Below are 19160 nucleotides of genomic sequence, written 5' to 3' on the forward strand. Positions count from 1 at the left end.
ACTGAAAAAAAAGCAAAGTAATTTTCCTACTTGCTCAGCCTAAACTAAACAAGCAAAACGGCCTGTTGGTTCACCATTCCTTTAGTGATAAGTTTAAAGTTACCACCAGCCCTTTTACAGCCATCTTCACGTCCCCATGATCACATGATCAAAATTTGGGGGCTGGCATATAGTTAGGACAGCTGCCATGTCCTGGGGTCATGTAATTGCCGTTTGTGACTTTCCCAGTGGGCTTACAACAAGCAACGTCAAGGGAGGAAGCCAGATATGCTTAACAACTACACAATTCGCTTAAGAGTCACAGTGATTTGTTTTGTGACCGCAGAAAAAGGGGTTGTGAAATTGGTTGCATTGGTTGCGTCTCACTTAACCACTTCATTTAGTAATGGACGCTCCGGGTCCAACTGTGGCTGTGAGCGGAAGGTGACCTTTATATTTATCAGAGCAAACAAGTTATATAGGAATGCCACTCTACCAAAATTTCATGAAAGATGCAAAATAAACCTTAATATAAGGAATAAGCTTTGAAATACTAAAGAGGAGTTTAAAAAGAAATTAGATCAGGTAGTCCTCTACTTACAACCAGCCGTTTAGTGACTGTTCAAAGTTAGAACACTACTGAAAAAAGGGACTAATGACTGTTTTTTCACACTTATGGCCATTGCCACATCCCCATGGTCACATGATCAAAATCCAGACACTTAGCAACTGGCAGGTATTTATGACAAGTTGAAATGTCTGGGGATCACGTGATCATCCCCTTTTGCAACCTTCTGACAAGCGAAGTCAATGGGGGAAGCCAGATTCACTTAACTCAGGGGTCTTCCAACTTGACCCTTTTATGACTTGTGGACTTCAACTCCCAGAATTCCTCAGCCAGCGTGCCTGGCTGAGGAATTCTGGGAGTTGAAGTCCACAAGTCATAAAAGGGCCAGGTTGGAAGACCCCCTGACTTAACTGGTTTGCTGACTCCACAACTGCAGTTGATTCATTTAACAACTGTGGCAAGAAAGGTTGTAAAATGGGGCAAAGCTCATTTGACAACTGTCTTGCTCAACTGTAGTCTTAACTCAAGGACTCCCTGTAAAGCCAGGAGGAAAAGAGGAAAGTCTTGCTTAGTGCAATGGAAAGCTGTTGTCTTATCTAAGTGGGAGATATGACAAGGGAGGCTACCGCTGAATCTTTACCGATGGAAAGGATATCTAAAATCATGCCTGCTTCCAAGCATCTCCCTCTCCAGCCCAATTATCAGACATGAAATCATTTCAATGTAAAAAAACAAAAAACCCTCTGGCAACTGTTTTATTGATGATTACAAACATAGCCAAGGACAGTTTAGTCAAGCGAGTGTCCAAATATTTTTCTCCAACGGTATCTCCTTCCAAATTTATTTTTTTTCCCCCTCTTCCCTTCAATCATCTCTGATTCTCGGAGACTGCCTGGAAAGTCCCTGATATTTTCTTGACAAGGTTTTTCGGAAGCCTTTTGCTACTGCCTCCTTCCTAGGGCTGAGAGAGTAACTGGACCAAGGTGGCTCCCAACTGGCTTTGGACCCAAGGTGGGACTAGAATTCACAAGCTCCTGGCTTCTAGCCTGATACCCTCACCAGCAAAATACCAAACTGCCGCTCAAAACGTAAACTCTGGAAACTATTTTTTTATATATTAGCAAAGGGCTATATAATGTAGCAACAGTGTGGATTTCTGCAGTTTCCGTTGTAAACTAACTGATGTGAAATGAAGGAAACATCTCATGTTTTATATCCATGTTATAAACTTTTCCAAGTGACGTTTAACGATTAACTCTTTAACCCAGATGTTTTCAAACCTCAGGAAATGTACTACAAGGCTATAATGAACAATGCAGCTGTTGCATTGCTGTTGAAGTGACAAACTCTACCTACTGAAATATTGGCTAATCTGTTTGCTTTCACTATTATTGTGCAATTAGAAACAAACTAATCCACTTGATGGCCTCCGGTATGTTCATAATTCATTGCAGGGAACCGCTGATAAACCAACCTAACAAATCCAAAACCTTAATGATCCCTCCCTCCCTGTCTCTCTCAGTTGGGTCAGAACTACCATACTGGACTCAATGCTGTCGGTTATATTTTGCTAATATTGTTCTTTTTATCATTTCTAATGTAATTTAATTTTAATGTGTTGTGAGATATCCAGCCACATCTGAGATGGAGTGCCATATGAATTGTTTAAACAAATGAATAAAACATATCCCAAGAAATTCCCTGGTTCTAAACGAATTACAAAAACAAAGCTTTTAACACAAACCTCAACACATTTATCGGCATTTATTCTAAATGATTAGTGAAATACTACTCAGAAATCATTTTATTTGATTAAATGAATGCAGAATTTAAACAGGACAATTTATGCGCAAAATAGGAATGGCACTAATATTTAAATGTACTGCAGATATTATCCCCAATGAAAACTGGAATAAGATGTTTTACACTGGCATATTATTCCACTAGGTAAAGGTAAAAGTTCCCCCGCACATGCATGTTAGTCGTTTCCGACTCTAGGGGCCGGTGCTCATCTCCGTTTCAAAGCCGAAGAGCCAGCGCTTGTCCGAGGACGTCTCCGTGGTCATGTGGCCGGCATGACTAGATGCCAAAGGCGCACGGAACGCTGTTACCTTCCCACCGTAGTGGTCCCTATTTTTCTACTTGCATTTTTACGTGCTTTCGAACTGCTAGGCTGGCAGAAGCAGGGACGAGTAACAGGCGCTCGCTCTGTTACGTGGCACTCGGGATTCGACCCGCCAAACTGCTGACCTTCTGATCGAGAAGCTCAGCGTCCTAACCCACTGAGCCACCGCGTCCCTAATTATTCCACTACTATTTGCTAAAACAAATACAGTAACTCAGAATACAGAATAACCAAGTTGGAAGTGACTTGGAGGTCTTTAATTTAGTCCAACCCCCGCCCAAGCAGGAGACCCTATCTCAGGGGTAGGCAACCTTGGTTCTTTTATGACTCGTGGACTTCAACTCCCAGAATTCCTGAGCTAGCATAGCTGGGAGTTGAATTCTGGGAGTTGAAGTCCACGAGTCATAAAAGAGCCAAGGTTGTGTACCCCTGCATTCTGGACAACTCGCTGCCCAATCTCTTCTTAAAAACCTCCAGTGATGGAATACCCACAACTTTTGAAGGCAAGCTGGTCCACTAATTAATTGTCATGAAATGTCTCCCTAGTTCTATGTTGGACCTCTCTGATAAGTTTCCATCTATTACTCCTGGTCTTGCTCTCAGGTGCTTTTTTTTTTTTAAAGAAAATTCATTTTCTTTAAAAAAAAAGTTGAAAATACATCGTTTCATATTTGGTGGCAATGTTATAAAGCTCAAAAATTCTGGAAAATGATTTATTGTAATTTTCGTTAAGTTGAATTCTCTTGCCAACCAGATATTTTTCTATTAAATATTGCCATGTTCCCATGAAGGATAATAAGCTGGCTTTTTATATGATAACATCTACTCAGATGCTGTGTGCTCACATATACTCCCCTCTGCTGCAAAATGGCAAATTAAGTTTTAGGAGTAGACAGAATGGGGGGGGGAAGGGGGGGGGAAACACAGTATTTGAGCAGGAAATTTGATACAGAATTTAACTTGGAAATTATTCATGAATAATAGTTCTGCATATGGGCTCATACTACCTCTTAGTTTGGGTTTCTCTTAATATCTTTAATACTTTAAGGCAGGGGTGTCAAACTCAATTTCACTGAGGGCCGCATCAGCACTGCGGTTGCCCTCAGGGGGCTGGGTGGGTGTGGCCTGGGTGGGCGTGGCCTACTGGGTGGGCGTGGCCAGCTCTACATCGTTCGCATCAAGGGTGCCTGGGCAGGAGTGGGACAGATCTGAGGGTCTCTGGCAGGAGGAGGGTCTCTGGGCCAGGGCCAAGGCAGTGGGGGCTGTTCCCTCACTGTTTCCAGGATGGCTTCGTGGGCCGCATGAAACCACTTCGTGGGCCGGATCTGGCCCCCGGGCCTTGTGTTTGACATGTCTGCTTTAAGGTAAAGGTAAAGGTTCCCCCGCACGTGCGTGCTAGTCATTTCCGACTCTAGGGGCCGGTGCTCATCTCCGTTTCAAAGCCGAAGAGCCAGCGCTTGTCCGAGGACGTCTCCGTGGTCATGTGGCCGGCATGACTAGACGCCAAAGGCGCACGGAACGCTGTTACCTTCCCACCGTAGTGGTCCCTATTTTTCTACTTGCATTTTTACGTGCTTTCGAACTGCTAGGTTGGCAGAAGCTGGGACGAGTAACAGGCGCTCACTCTGTTACGTGGCACTCGGGATTCGACCCGCCAAACTGCCGACCTTCTGATCGACAAGCTCAGCGTCCTAACCCACCGCGTCCCTTTCTTCAATACTTACATTTTCCTAAATAAGGGTAGAATTTTTAGCTATGCAGAAATTTTGATCTATGATTCACACCATAGAATAGAATAGAGCTGGAAGGGACTTTGGAGGTCTTCTAGTCCAGCCCACCGCTCAAGCGGGAGAACTTATACCATCTTGGACAACTGAATGTCTATCCTCTTCTTAAAAACCTCCAGTGATGGAGCGCCCACGATTTCTGAAGGCAAGGTGTTCAACTAGTTAATTGTCCTCACTGTTAGGAAGTTTCTCCTTAATTCTAGGTTCATTCTCTCTTTGATTAGTTTCCAACCACAATTTTTTGTCCTGCCCCTCTTCTTTGTGAAAACCTCTGAGATATTAGAACACTGCTATCATGTCACCCCTAGTTCTTTTCTTTAGACTAGCCAAATCTTGCAGCCATTCTTCATATGGTTTAGTCTCCAGGCCTTTGACCATATACACTATTATGGTTATTTATTGAATATTTACTCAATTTTAATATTGTTCTAGTTTTAAATATAGGATATTTTAATATCCAGCACTATTTTAATACTTTTTTCTCCAAATTCACCATTCTCCATTAAATTGTTTAAGAACATTGACCCTGCATAGTTGACTGATTTACTGTTTGCTATCTTTATTTTTATTCACTCTTCTGCTGCTGGTAAATCTCTTTTGCATTTTTTTGTTTTCCTGTGTTCCTTGATTATGCTCTTAAATATCTGCTGCAATAAAAAGTATAACTTGTATACTCTGGATAGTTTGGATTTAAAATTATGATCTATTTTTAATTCTCATTTTAATAACATAGACAGTTTTGCATCAATTAAAAGTGCAATTGCAGACCCACTATGGTTTTCAAATAAACTTTAGGAAATGTTTAGAAAGCATTTCTAGCTGTCACAAAAGCAAGTCAAAATTTGGCTTCTTAGGGAACCATCACAGAAATCTAGTCTAAGGAAGAGAAGGACTAGGGGTGACATGACAACAGTTTTCCAATATTTGTGGGGTTGTCACAGAGAAAAGGGGGTTGACCTGTTCTCTAAAGCAGTGTTTTTCAACCTTTTTTGGGCAAAGGCACACTTGTTTCATGAAAAAAATCACGAGGCACTCCACCATTAGAAAATGTTAAAAAATTTAACTCTGTGCCTATATTGACTATATATAAAGTAATTCTCTTGAATAGGAATCAAATAAACACAAAGAAAGTATTTTATAATTACTTTTCAATTTTTCCCACGGCACACCAGGCAACATCTCGCGGCACACTAGTGTGCCGCGGAACAGTGGTTGAAAAACACTGCTCTAAAGCACCTGAGTGAGGGCAGGACAAGAAATAATGGCAGGACATTTATACAATCTAGAATTTAGCAGAAATTTCCTGACAGTCAGAACAATTAATTAGTAAAATGGCTTGCCTCAGGAAATTGTGGGTGCTTCATCACTGGAGGTTTTTAAGAAGAGACCAGACATCCATTTGTCCAGAATGATACAGAGTTCCCTGCTTGAGCAGAAAACCTCATATTCTGCTATTCTATATTCTGTAAATATCATCCAACCCTCCAACAGAGGAAGCCTAGAATAGTCAGCACCACAAATACACAGGAAAACATGCAAATAAAGTCAAGAAACTTTTCGTTTGATAAATGAACAGGAAGAGGAAGACTGAATATGGCAAATAAGCCATCAAACAGACAAAACAAAGCATTACGCAGTGCTAGCATTTACAGTCTCTCTAGTACATATGCTGAACTATCCACCAAAAAATTACCTTTTTTAAAAAAAAAACAATTCTTCCTTTAATGAGGCAACATAAGCTTATCTCTACCAGAAAATGAAATCTGGTATCTGTTGTACCTGATCCTGCAATTCAATTGCTAAAGCTATTTGCTTGTCCATTTGCAACCTATTGTAGGAGGAAAGTCTATAGTAATAAAAAAAAAACAACAGAAGAAGTCTGGGACAGCATCTTTTCTATCAAATTTTATTCAATTATTAAAAGGCTAAAGGACTTGTGAGCCACAGTTCATCTTATCAGACGGCTTGAGTATCTAAGAGATAGATCAGGGGTCTTCAAACTTGGCCCTTTTATGACTTGTGGACTTCAACTCCCAGAATTCCTCAGCCAGGCGTGTCTGGCTGAGGAATTCTGGGAGTTGAAGTCCACAAGTCATAAAGGGGCCAAGTTTGAAGACCCCTGAGATAGATAGTCTATAATTCGCAGACACAAGCACACTTACTGAATTTCTATGGCTGCCCATCTCAAAGTGACTCTAACCACAACCTGTATCTACACAGAGATCATGGTTATTCCAACAAGTTGCAGCTCAAAGAAAAAAGAAAAAAAAGCTTAGGCTGTTTAATAACATTTACTAGTTGAAACAGGAGCTACCAGATTCTTTGAAACCGAGCAACTGATAACAAGCAAATGGCCCTGAAGAGAATAGGAAGTTTATTTTTATTTTTTTCAGTTCCTCTTTAGGACAAAAGATGAAAACAGCATTATATGGGGAGCCAAAGGTATATATATACTATGGAAATTTAGTTAAAAATTGACTCAAGGAAACACTTAAACCAATTATTTCCTTTGTACAGAAGCAGGTACTGTACTGTAAGCTGAATTCACAGAGTTTACATAGCATTTTTAATGTGTTATTTGACTGCCAAGTAAGTTTGCTGGAATATACATTTAATTTTATAGGACTCTGAACTACTGTTTGTCATTTATATTTTTCCGCTTAGATCAGGGGCAGGCAACCTTGGCTCTTTTATGACTCATGGACTTCAACTCCCTGAATTCCTGAGCCAGTCCAGGAGTCCTAAAAGAGCCAAGGCTGTCTACCCTTCCTTGTCTTAGATGGAGGCCAAAGGCCCTGCAGGTATTCAGCCTTCTGGGTTACAAACCTGACCATGAGCATGCAGAGTGAGTAGCTGGCAAGGACCAGGTGTGCCTCCAAGCAGTAAATGCGAAAGCAAGTCATCACCAGCCAACTCAAGTCAAAATATGCAAGAAGCAAAATAAACAAGCCGACTAACAAACAACAAGATTCCATTCTTTTTTTTAAATCCCATTTATATCCCGCCCTTCTCCGAAGACTCAGGGCGGCTTACAATTTAAAGCACAAACCAATGTGCTTAGCAATAGCCTTCGTTCTATGTATATGCCTGCTTATTAGGGCTTTCGCGCCCCCCCCCAAGCGGCATTATTACAAAGTCAGCTTATTGCCCCCCACAATCTGGGTCCTCATTTTACCTACCTCGGAAGGATGGAAGGCTGAGTCAACCTTGAGCCTGGTGGGATGCGAACCTGCACTAATTGCAGGCAGCTGGTGTTACTTAAGGAGGCATTAGCCCACTGCTCCACCATGTTTCATTTTTTTGACCCCAGGGTAGAGTAATTATAGAGTACCGTAATTACTAAACTCTTCTGAAAAGAGGTTTAGGTCAATATCTTTAATCAGCCTTCCTGAGACTCTTTGAATATACATTTTGAAAATCAGAATTAGTTCAAAAACAAAAGCAACCGTTTCTAGGTACAAACTTTTCCAACTTCCCAGCAATCATGTTAACTAGAAAAGTATGGCGTTTAAGGATAGGAAGCTGGAATTTTTTAAAGCAAAAACCTGCCTGGGTAGACAGCTATTGACAAAAAAAATCCAAAAAACTCACAGCTGATTTTTCTATTTGATTGAATCAAATATTTGCCAAGTTCAACCTACCCATTTCTTTTCTGATGCTTCTTTACTTTACATATGAACCAAAGGTAAAGCCAAAATTCAATGCCAATTTGCTTTCTCTGGGTAGAATACCTGTAACCACAACTGCTGCCAACTTTTGATGGCATTATATAACAAACTGCAAGCAAGCATCCCCTAAATTACAAATGGGTTCCTTCCCTTCTCATGAAAGCCAGCAACCTTTATACTTCTGCATCCTACCACTCTAATTCTCAACACCAGCCACAAATCCTTCACAGCAAATATTTCCGAGAAAGGAACCTGCACTGCATACTATTTGAAGAGTTACTAGGTTCAGGGAAGACAACCTGAAATGCACAGCGCTTGCGCCTAGAACCAACACTATGACGCTGCTTACACAAAGCAAAAGCTTACCTGTGTGGGAGTTTGCGTTATTTCTTGCTATCGGCAAGTGCTCACCTTTCAACAACAAAAAAAATATGCCCGCCAGTATAGACACTCGTCACATCTACTCTTTCTATGGGAAGACGAAATTCAAGGACCATTCTGGCCCCTAAGACAGACAAACACACACACACACACACACACAAACACAAAACACTTAAAAGCCACACAGGTTACCTTTCGCCTGACAGTCTGCACAGTATTTGTTCTCTTCTTCCAGCAGCAGGTTGGTAAGGACAGCCTGGTATCTGTCCACATCCCGCACGGATTTCCCTGTCATTGCAGATCAAAGCTGGCTCCGTAGAAGTGCAAAGAAATAAAGGGGGGGGGGATAATTTAAAGGGAGGAAGACCCTTTCCTTCCTCAATGCTTCAAAGGAGACTCTCTGGCCATGCAACTCAGAGAGAGAGAAAGAACAGAAAGAAAGTCAAGAACAGCCAGCCAGGGCTTCCCTATTCCCTTCTACATAACCAGCTGCGGCTGCTTGAGAAGATAACCTCCAGGCAGGACTTCCTCTTTCAGTTCTCAGCAGATGCCCTCCTCCTCCTCCTCCTCCTCCTCCTCCTCCTCCTCCTCCTCCTCCTCCTCCTCCTCCTCTTTCTTCAAGGTTGTCCCACAGCCTTGACAATGACCGACCAGAGCGCTTCTCCATTGCCTTCGTGTCAATGCCGGGCACAGGCTGGCTGGCACAAGGCAGGCTGGCGAAGGTTGCACCTGCAAAGCCCCAAGGCCTCTTTCTGGGATCCCCAGATGGCACTGGCTAACCCATTTATTTATTTATTTATTTTATTTTTATTCCATTTATATCCCGCCCTTCTCCGGACTCAGGGCGGCTTACAAACTTAGCAGTAAAGACCCAGGCACCCTGAGGGCAACTCCAAGAGGCCAAGACCCTCCCCCTCCACTTCTTGCCCACCCCGGGGGTCTGCGGGGTCAGGGTCTCCCACCCCTTTGGGCCTCTTTTCCAGAAGGACTGGAGCCCCCACCCCACCCAGACAGGCACACCACACACACACACACACACACACACACACACACACACACACAGAGTGGCCCCGTTCTGCTCTCTCCACCCACCCACCCAGGCCTGGGGGAGGGACCCTGAGGCACCCCCAAATCAGTTGGGGGACTTTCCAAGCTGAGCCCCTTCCCCTTCAGAGAAGCCCTCTTTTGAGGTGCCCCCCTCCCCCAGGCAGGGTCCCTAAGACAAGGCTCGGGACCCCCCCCCAGCCTCTGGGAGAGACCCCGCCCCAGCAGGACAAAGGAGGGACCCGAGGAGGAGGAGGAGGAGCGGTGCCCCTCACGCTCCCCCCAGCCGGGCTGCCTTGGCCTCCCCCCGCACCCCACCTTTCCCCAAATACTGACCCCTCCCCAAGGCACCGACCACCACCCCCCACCCGCTTCAAATTGGCCGCTCCCAACCTCCTAGGGTCCTCAGACGAGCCCCTCCGCGGCCCCCATTTGCCTCAGCCGTGGCGTCTAAAGAGAAGAGGAAGGGGCGCTCAGAAAGGGAGACACCCCCCCAGTCCCCCCCCTCCTCCAATGGGCGGGGGAGGGAAGGAAAGAGAGGAAGAAAGGGGGGAGGGAGGGAGGGAGGAGCGCGCACGCGCCCGCCTACCCCGCCCGCGTCTCCAGGCAGCGGCCGACCACGGCTCCTCCCCTCTCGCCGACTGGCGCCGCCCACCGGCAGGCGCACGCGCCCTCCTTTCCCCTCTCTCTCTCTCCCTCTCTCTCGGCCGCGGAACGCGAGCGTAGGCGGGAAGGGGAGGGGAGGGAGGGAGGAGCGCGCACGCGCCCGCCTACCCCGCCCGCGTCTCCAGGCAGCGGCCGACCACGGCTCCTCCCCTCTCGCCGCCTGGCACCGCCCACCGGCAGGCGCACGCGCCCTCCTTTCCCCCCTCTCTCTCTCTCTCTCTCTCTCTCTCTCTCGGCCGCGGAACGCGAGCGTAGGCGGGAAGGGGAGGGGAGGGAGGGAAAGAGGGAGGAGCGCGCACGCGCCCGCCTACCCCGCCCGCGTCTCCAGGCAGCGGCCGACCACGGTTCCACCCCTCTCGCCGCCTGGCACCGCCCACCGGCAGGCGCACGCGCCCTCCTTTCCTCTCTCTCTCTCTCTCTCTCTCTCTCTCTCTCTCTCTCTCTCTCTCTCTCTCTCTCTCTCTCTCGGCCGCGGAACGCGAGCGTAGGCGGGAAGGGGAAGGGGAGGGGGGGCGTGGCTTGCCCGTTACGGCCGCCTCCTTCCTTAGGTGATAGCGCGCGCCAGCTAAGGGAGAAAGAGCGAGCGAGCGAGCGAGAGCCAATCCGAGGTCTCGCAGGAGGACGAAGGGGGCGGAGCGAACTAGGCATGAATGGAGGAAAGGATGAATGAATGAACGAAGGCGCAAAGCGAAGGGGAGATGCGGGGGGAGGGGCGTAGCGAGGAAAGGCTGGGCTGGGGTGGCGGGGTGTGTGTGTGGGGGGAACAGACCCGGGTATCTCCGGGAGAGGGGGCTGGAAAAGGATTTTCCCAGAGGAGGAATGCTTGCGAGCTGGCTGGACTGAGCCAGCCTGGGAAGCCCCGGTGGGTGTTGCCTCGCAGGGTGAATTGTAAGCTGCTTATCTCTTGCAGAAAAGAACCCTGGAGGCAAAGGAAAAATCTCGTTTCTGGGAATTGTATTGGCCATTTTTTTTAAAATCCCATTTATATCCCGCCCTTCTCCGAAGACTCAGGGCGGCTTACAAGATTAGCAGTAGCCTTCATTCTATGTATATGCCTGCTTATTAGGGCTTTCACACACACACACCCCAAGCGGCATTATTACAAAGTCAGCTTAATTGCCCCCAACAATCTGGGTCCTCATTTTACCTACCTCGGAAGGACGGAAGGCTGAGTCAACCTTGAGCCTGGTGGGACTCGAACCTGCACTAATTGCAGGCAGCTGGTGTTACTTAAGGAGGCATTAGCCTGCTGCTCCACCAAGGCTCTTATTGACGGGGAGCCTGTAGCTCTCCAGAGCAGTGTTTCTCAAACTTGACAGGTTTAGGATAGGGGAGTCGGGATTGCAGCGTTCTAATGTTGGAGGGGGCTCCTCGAGAGACAAAGGGGTCAAAACTATTTTCCAAATCACCAAAAGGCAAGACAGGAAAGAGTGGATGGAAACTAACCAAGGAGAGAAGCAACCTAGAACTCAGGGGAAAAAAAAATTCCTAACGGTCAGAGCAATCAGTGAGTGGAGCAGCAACTTCAGAAGTTGTAGATGCTCCATCACTGGAGGCTTTTAAGAAGAGATTAAAGGTAAAGGTAAAGGTTCCCCCGCACATGCGTGCAGGTCGTTTCCGACTCTAGGGGCTGGTGCTCATCTCCGTTTCAAAGCCAAAGAGCCAGCGCTTGTCCGAGGACGTCTCCGTGGTCATGTGGCCGGCATGACTAGACGCCAAAGGCGCACGGAACGCTGTTACTTTCCCACCATAGTGGTCCCTATTTTTCTACTTGCATTTTTATGTGCTTTCGAACTGCTAGGTTGGCAGAAGCTGGGATGAGTAACAGGCGCTCACTCTGTTACGCGGCACTTGGGATTCAACCCACCAAACTGCCGACCTTCTGATCCACAAGTTCAGTGTCCTAACCCACTGAGCCACCACGTCCCTTTTAAGAAGAGATTAGACAACCATTTATCTGAAGTGGTATAGTCTCCCTCTCAAGCAGTGGGTTGGACTAAAAGAGCCTCAAGGTCCCTTCCAGCTCTGTTATTTTATGTTCTATGTTCTAAGATGGATGGCCCGATTCCCACAATCCCCCAACCAGCAGGTTGCAACACCATAAAGAAGCTGAGAGCTGACTTTGGCAAGAAAAACCTTGCAAGCCCCGAGAATAAAATGTGCCCCTTTTAAACAGAAGAATCTTAAAATGGCTGTGGAGTTACATTGGGCCACGCTTGCCTGATAAGAGAAATAGGTGCTCTAAGATACCGTATTTTCCGGCGTATAAGACGACCCGGCGTATAAGACGACCCCCTACTTTTAAGAAGCTTTTCAAGGTTTTTTGTCTTATACGCCAGAAAATACTTACATGCCCTGCCCTCCCTGTCCGTCGCAGAGGAGGCGAAGGCCCGCCGGCCCTCCCGCTGCTCCCGCGCTTCTGCCGGCCCCCGAGGTGCAGCGTTTCCCAGGCGGCAGGCAGCGCCGGAGGGCAGCCGGCGCCCCTCCTGGTTCCCCCCCCAGGCCTTGAACTTCTCCCATTCGGCGCAGGGCGGGGCAGCCCAGCGGCCGCACTCTTAGGCGAGGCCGGCCCCTCGAATCAGGCGCGCATAGCTGACCTACCACCAGCCCCAGTACCTGCTGCTGCGGCCGGCTAAAGAGCCGGCCTACACGGTACCAAAATCCTTCTTGGGCCCAAGGCGCGCACAGGCGCCTCTCCCTCTACGCAAGGCGAAGCCGGGTGCGAAAAGCGACAGCGCGCAGGCGCCGTTGAGCCAGCCATTTGGCGCAGCTTCCGGTCCGCCTGTATGTAAGTAAGTCTAGGGACAGAACCGGGCCATAGAGTTATGTTTCTGATGCGATCTGGTGCGGAGGGTTTGTACGGCTGACCTGCTGCAGGGGGGCAAGAAAGATCCCATGTAAGACGCGCGAGAGGCGTAATGGTTGTACGAACAAGCCGTCTCTTTACCTGCTTCTAGTGCGGAAAGTATAACCGGGCGAGATCCATCGGTTTGCTCAGCGAGCCACTGAGGTTGCTGCTCCTTTCTTGGTGTATGCGCATTTCGACAGGGCAACTAAAGCCAGTGGGGTTGCCCACAAAGAAGAATTCACAAGAAAAAAAAAGGCGGCAGATGGGCCATTAGCATTCCTAATGACGTTGATTTAAAAAAGGAAATCCCAAAAGCGGATTTTTTGGGATACCTTTGGTGCAGTTTTTTGGGATACCTTTGGTGCGCGCGTGTGTGCAGGACTTCCCTGCCAGCTCCCGTCTGACGCTCTTCTCTTTTGAGGCAGCTGCTGCCTCTTCCCTCTTGAGGCAGCAAACCTGAGGACTCCTTAGGAGCCGGGGAGCGATGCTGCCTCAAGAGGGAAGAGCGTCGGGCGGGAGCAGGCAGGGCAGTCCTGCACACGCGCGCACTCCCCAGCTGCTAAGGAGCAGCCGGGGAGTGCGCGCGTGCGCAGGACTGCCCTGCCAGCTCCCGCCAGATGCCACCCACTGATTTTCCGGCATATAAGGCGACTGGGCGTATAAGACGACCCCCCAACTTTTGAGAAGATTTTCAGGGGTTAAAAAGTCGTCTTATACGCCGGAAAATACGGTAAACCCGCAACTGCACCTCAAGATATTTATAAGTATGTACCTGGTCTATTGGGCTCCCATTAATTTGCCATTTATGTAACCTATAGTTTTGTGCAAACACTAGCACTTTTTGTTTTTGACTGCACATTGTTCTTTTCAGCAAAAGGATGCAAAATGTCTTCAGTGCTCTTCTCCTTCACACCTGGGAGAAACAAAATTACTACATGATTTCCTGTGCTGTGCCTCATTGCCTGACATGCATTTTTTTGTATTCTCCTCCCTTGCAGAGGGGAAGAGATTGCTTGACAAGCTACTTCTTTCTAAATTGCTTTACTTTGCCCCATTAGTTAATTAGCACTTTTGAAGGTTTGCCCTGCTATTTAAAATAGACATGATCCTAAATAATTTTACCACAATGGTTTCCTTTTGTATTCTAAGCGGCTAGGCTAGAAGCAGACTAAGCTTGCCAGTGCCAACTGTTTTCCTGTTGTGTGCTTGCTTACTCTCTTGTAATTTCTTCCTTTTCAATGAATGTAAATACAACTTTGATTTTTCCCTTGCTAATAATCCTAGAACAGAGATGAGCATTATAAAGGGTGGGGTGAGTGGGGAAAAGGGCTATAATATTTATCCCTTTTCCCCAGCTTCCTCATGAGTCAAATTCTGGAATATGAACCTTTCCATCATTAGGGCTCACCCGGCTAATTGGGGTTGTACCCTCCTGACATTGTAAGAATTAAGGGGGATTAAGAATGTATAGGTAGTGCTCATTTAGCAACTGCCTTGTTTAGTGACTGTTTGCAGTTATAACAGTGATGAAAAGTAACCTAGCTCCCATTTCCAGATCCTCAGATTTATGATCTTCGCAGGTCTGCAAAGCAAAAGAAAGCTGAAATAAGATCATAATCTCAGTTTCAGTTAGTGGCCACTTTGCTTAACAACCAAGTTGCCCATCCCAATTGTCATTAAGTGAGGACTATCTGTAAACCCACAAATTTCCAGTTTTGGGTGGTACTACTGTGGGGCTAAGCATCTAAATTCTGCTTAAGTTGACTTATAGGATGTTCAGATTTGAAATCAGCATTGTGCATAACTCCCAGTGTGTAGTGGGCTTTGCTCTGAAGTTTGTCAAGATAATGCTTCTTGTTGTTAGTTGCGAAGTCGTGTCCGACCCATCGCGACCCTATGGACAATGTTCCTCCAGGCCTTCCTGTCCTCTACCATCTTCTGGAGTCCATTTAAGCTCACGCCTACTGCTTCAGTGACTCCATCCAGCCACCTCATTCCCTGTCGTCCCCTTCTTCTCTTGCCCTCAATCTTTCCCAGCATTAGGCTCTTCTCCAGTGAGTCCTTCCTTCTCATTAGGTGGCCAAAGGAATTGAGTTTCAACTTCAGGATCTGGCCTTCTAAAGAGCAGTCAGGGTGGATCTCCTCTAGGACTGACCAGTTTGATCACCTTGCAGTCCAAGGGACTCGCAGGAGTCTTCTCCAGCACCAGATAATGCTTATTACCGGTAATCTTATTTGGGAGTAAAAATGATGCATCTTAAAATTGCTGTCACCATTAGCTTATTTGTCAAGAAAGTGATGAGAGATTAATAATGTGTGAACACATTAATAACTAGATGGGTAATATTATCTGGTGCTTTAGAGAATTTTTTTTCAGTCAAAAGAAAAGAAGGCCTGTCTTATTTCCACAGAACATGTAAGTCACAGTTCATGGTTTGTTGGAATAAGGCATAGTAGCCAAATTCATAAATAATGGTTAATCATAAATTTTGTTTTATCTACAACTGTCACTGGGTGTACACAGAAAGCTAATGTGTAATGTGTAAAGCATTTGCTGTGCTTGCTTAATGCACTTAATGTGCTCAGTTGTAAACCTAATAGTTTTTTATTTTTTATTTTTTTATTTTAATCCCATTTATATCCCGCCCTTCTCCGAAGACTCAGGGCAGCTTACAATTTAAAGCACAAACCAATGTGCTTAGCAATAGCCTTCATTCTATGTATATGCCTGCTTATTAGGGCTTTTGGGCCCCCCCAAGCGGCATTATTACAAAGTCAGCTTATTGCCCCCAACAATCTGGGTCCTCATTTTACCTACCTGGGAAGGATGGAAGGCTGAGTCAACCTTGAGCCTGGTGGGACTCGAACCTGCAATAATTGCAGGCAGCTGGTGTTACTTAAGGAGGCATTAGCCCACTGCTCCACCAAGGCTCTCGCACAATGCACTATTGCATTAGTTTTGCTTTTCGATTGGTTTATGTTTTGTATCTTCTAGTATCCTGTGTGAATCCAGGCTGTTTTATGAGACTGACAGTTCAATTTCTGTCAGCTGTCTTTCCCTTGCAGAAAGAGACAGAAAAATATTTTGATCTCAGAGGGAATGTATGTATCCGTATGTATTTATTTCTATCCCACTTTTATTATGTTTACAAACAACTCAAGCCAGCGATCATAATTTCCAACATACCTAATGTCAACCATCCCACTCAGTCATTCAGCAAAGAAAGATTCCTGGCCGTTTGTGTTTCCCAAGACTCTATTTTACTGAAGCTTAAGTGGTGACAGAAGTAGTGCAAGTTGAATCGGAGGTTTTCCCATACAAACAATACAAGGTCAATTTTCCTCTTCACCCTCCCACCATTCCTCCACACACATCCCCTCCCTTATCTGGAAATATCCAAATAGGTACTTGCATATTGTTTAGGACAGGGGTCCCCAACCTCCGGGCCGTGGACCGGTACTGGGGTATGGTACGCCAGCAACCGGTCCGCACAAACAAGCAAAGCCCCATCTGTGGGATGCAGGCAGCACACAAAACCACACACCCTCTGGTCCACGGAAAAACCTCTCTCCACGTAACCGGTCCCTGGTGCCCAAAAGGTTGGGGACCTCTGGTTTAGGAAGCAGGTTCTTGGTTATAGTTATAGTTTATAGTTTATTTGATTTATATACCGCCCTTCTCCTTGGTAGGGACTCAGGGCGGTTCACAGGGCATATATAAAAAGAGAGACAATACAAAAATTAAAAAAGGATTAAACCCATGCCCAATTAAAAACAGTAATACAAATTTAAAAAACAATTAAAAACCCATAATCCCCCATCAGGCCAGACCAGCTAATTCGAACAGGTGGGTCTTCAGGCCCCGACGGAAAGTTCGGAGGTCTGGTGCCATCCGGAGCTCCACCGGCAGTTGATTCCATAATACCGGAGCACCCACAGAGAAGGCCCTCCCCCTGGGGGCCACCAGTCGACATTCCCTGACTGGCGGCACCCTGAGGAGGCCCTCTCTGTGGGAACGCACAGGGCGGAGGGCAGTCGATGCCGGCAGCAGGTGGTCCCTGAGGTATCCCGGACCCATGCCATGTAGGGCCTTAAAGATCGTAACCAACACCTTGAACCTCACCCGAAAGACAACTGGTAACCAATGCAGCTCGCGGAGCAAAGGTGTAACATGGGAGTACCGGGAAACTCCCAAGACAACTCTCGCGGCCGCATTCTGTACCAGTTGGAGCCTCCGAGTGGTCTTCAAGGGAAGCCCCATGTAGAGAGCATTACAGTAATCAAGGCGAGAGGTCACGAGCGCATGAGTGACCGTACACAGGGCATCCCGGTTCAGATAGGGCCGCAACTGGCGCACCAGGCAAACCTGGGCGAAAGCCCCCCTAGTCACGGCCACTATATGATCTTCCAGGGTAAGCCGTGAATCTAGGAGGACTCCCAAGTTGCGAGCCCTATCCACGGGGGGTAAGAGCTCACCCCCCATAGAAAGAGATGGAACATTTTGAATGTCCCGGGATGCCGGAATGCACAGCCACTCAGTCTTGTCAGGGTTGAGTTGAAGTCTGTTCCTCCCCATCCAGACCCGAACCGCCTCCAGGCAACGGGACATCACGGCGAGGGCATCACTGGGGTGGTTTGGGGTCGAAAAGAAAAGTTGGGTATCATCGGCATACTGATGATACCCAACTCCAAAACCACGAATGATCTCACCCAGCGGTTTCATATAGATGTTGAACAGGAGAGGCGAGAGAACCGACCCCTGCGGAACTCCACAAACGAGAGACCTAGGGGCCGATCTCTGCCCCCCTGCCAACACCGACTGCGAGCGTCCCAGGAGATAGGAGGAGAACCACTGAAGAACTGTGCCTCCCACTCCCAATCCCCTGAGACGCCGCAGTAAGATACCATGGTCGATGGTATCGAAAGCCGCTGAGAGGTCTAATAGGACTAGGACAGAGGAATATCCCCTATCCCGCGCCCTCCAGAGATCATTCACCAGAGCGACCAATGCCGTCTCCGTGCTGTACCCGGGCCTGAAACCCGATTGGTAGGGGTCCAGATAATCCGCTTCATCCAGGACCAGAGGGAGCTGATGCGCCACCACACTCTCAACAACCTTCGCAAGAAAGGTTGGAGACTGGACGAAAGTTGTTCAAAACGGCTGGGTCCAGGGCAGGCTTCTTGAGGAGAGGTCTCACCACCGCCTCCTTCAAGACGGTGGGGAAATAACCCTCACTCAAAGAAGCAGATATAACCGCCTGGAGCCAGCCTCGTGTCCTCTCCCTAGCTGCATAAACCAGCCAGGAAGGGCACGGGTCCAACAAACATGTGGAGGAGCTCAGCCTCCTCATAATCCTGTCCACTTCATCAGGGGTCACAGAATCAAACTCTTCCCAGATAACATTGACAAGACCGCCCGTGTCCTGATCGCCTGACTCTGCCCAGCTGGAGTCCAAACCGGTCCGAATCCGAGCGATTTTATCCGACAGATGTTGACTAAATTCCTCGGCACGACCTTGCAAGGGATCCTCCCTCACCTCCTGATTAAGAAGTGAGCGAGTCACCCTAAACAAGGCGGCCGGGCGATTATCTGCGGACGCGATGAGGGTGGAGAAGTAATTACACCTCGCCACCCTCATCGCTGCGAGATAAGACCTAATATAGGTTCTTAACCGCAACCGGTCGGGTTCGGATCGGCTAGACCTCCAGCAGCTCTCTAGGCCCCGTTTCCGACGCTTCATCTCCCGGAGCTCCGCGGAGAACCATGGAGCTCGCTGGGATCTGCGCCGGGTCAGGGGCCGCAAGGGTACAACCCGGTCAAGTGCCTCAGCGGCTGCCCTTTCCCAGGTTTCCACTAAGGCATCCGCCGAGCTGTGAGCAGTGGAGGCAGGTGGGGACCCCAGCGCCGCTTGGAATCTATCAGGATCCATTAAGCGTCTGGGGCGGTACCATCTAATTGGCTCCGTGCCCCCACGGCGGGGGGTGGCAAAGCGGAAGACCAGCCGCAGGAGATGATGATCGGTCCATGACAGGGGCATAATAAATGGAGAGCCCCCACCTAGATCATCCAACCACCGTCTAGATAAAAAAATCA

At 47.5% G+C, this 19160-nt stretch overlaps 1 protein-coding gene across 3 annotated transcripts in view; it reads right to left on the reverse strand.

Annotated features, from left to right (window-relative positions):
• Nucleotides 1–10220, reverse strand: part of SMAP2 (small ArfGAP2) — a 46302-nt gene extending 36082 nt beyond the window's left edge. The window contains exons 1-2 of one of the 3 annotated variants that reach the window (XM_083369842.1): nt 10142–10220; nt 8701–8815 (exon numbers count right to left, since the gene is read on the reverse strand). In XM_083369842.1, the coding sequence (XP_083225968.1) occupies nt 8701–8803 (103 nt within the window). In that variant the 5' untranslated portion in view covers nt 8804–8815; nt 10142–10220. Of the gene's footprint in view, nt 1–8700; nt 8816–9945; nt 10075–10141 lie in introns of those variants that run through there. The other 2 variants (XM_083369841.1, XM_083369843.1) reach the window with 2 other exon arrangements.
• Nucleotides 10221–19160: the final 8940 nt, after the last annotated feature.

This window comes from Vipera ursinii, assembly GCF_947247035.1.
Source record: "Vipera ursinii genome assembly, chromosome: 9".
NCBI lineage: Eukaryota > Metazoa > Chordata > Lepidosauria > Squamata > Viperidae > Vipera > Vipera ursinii.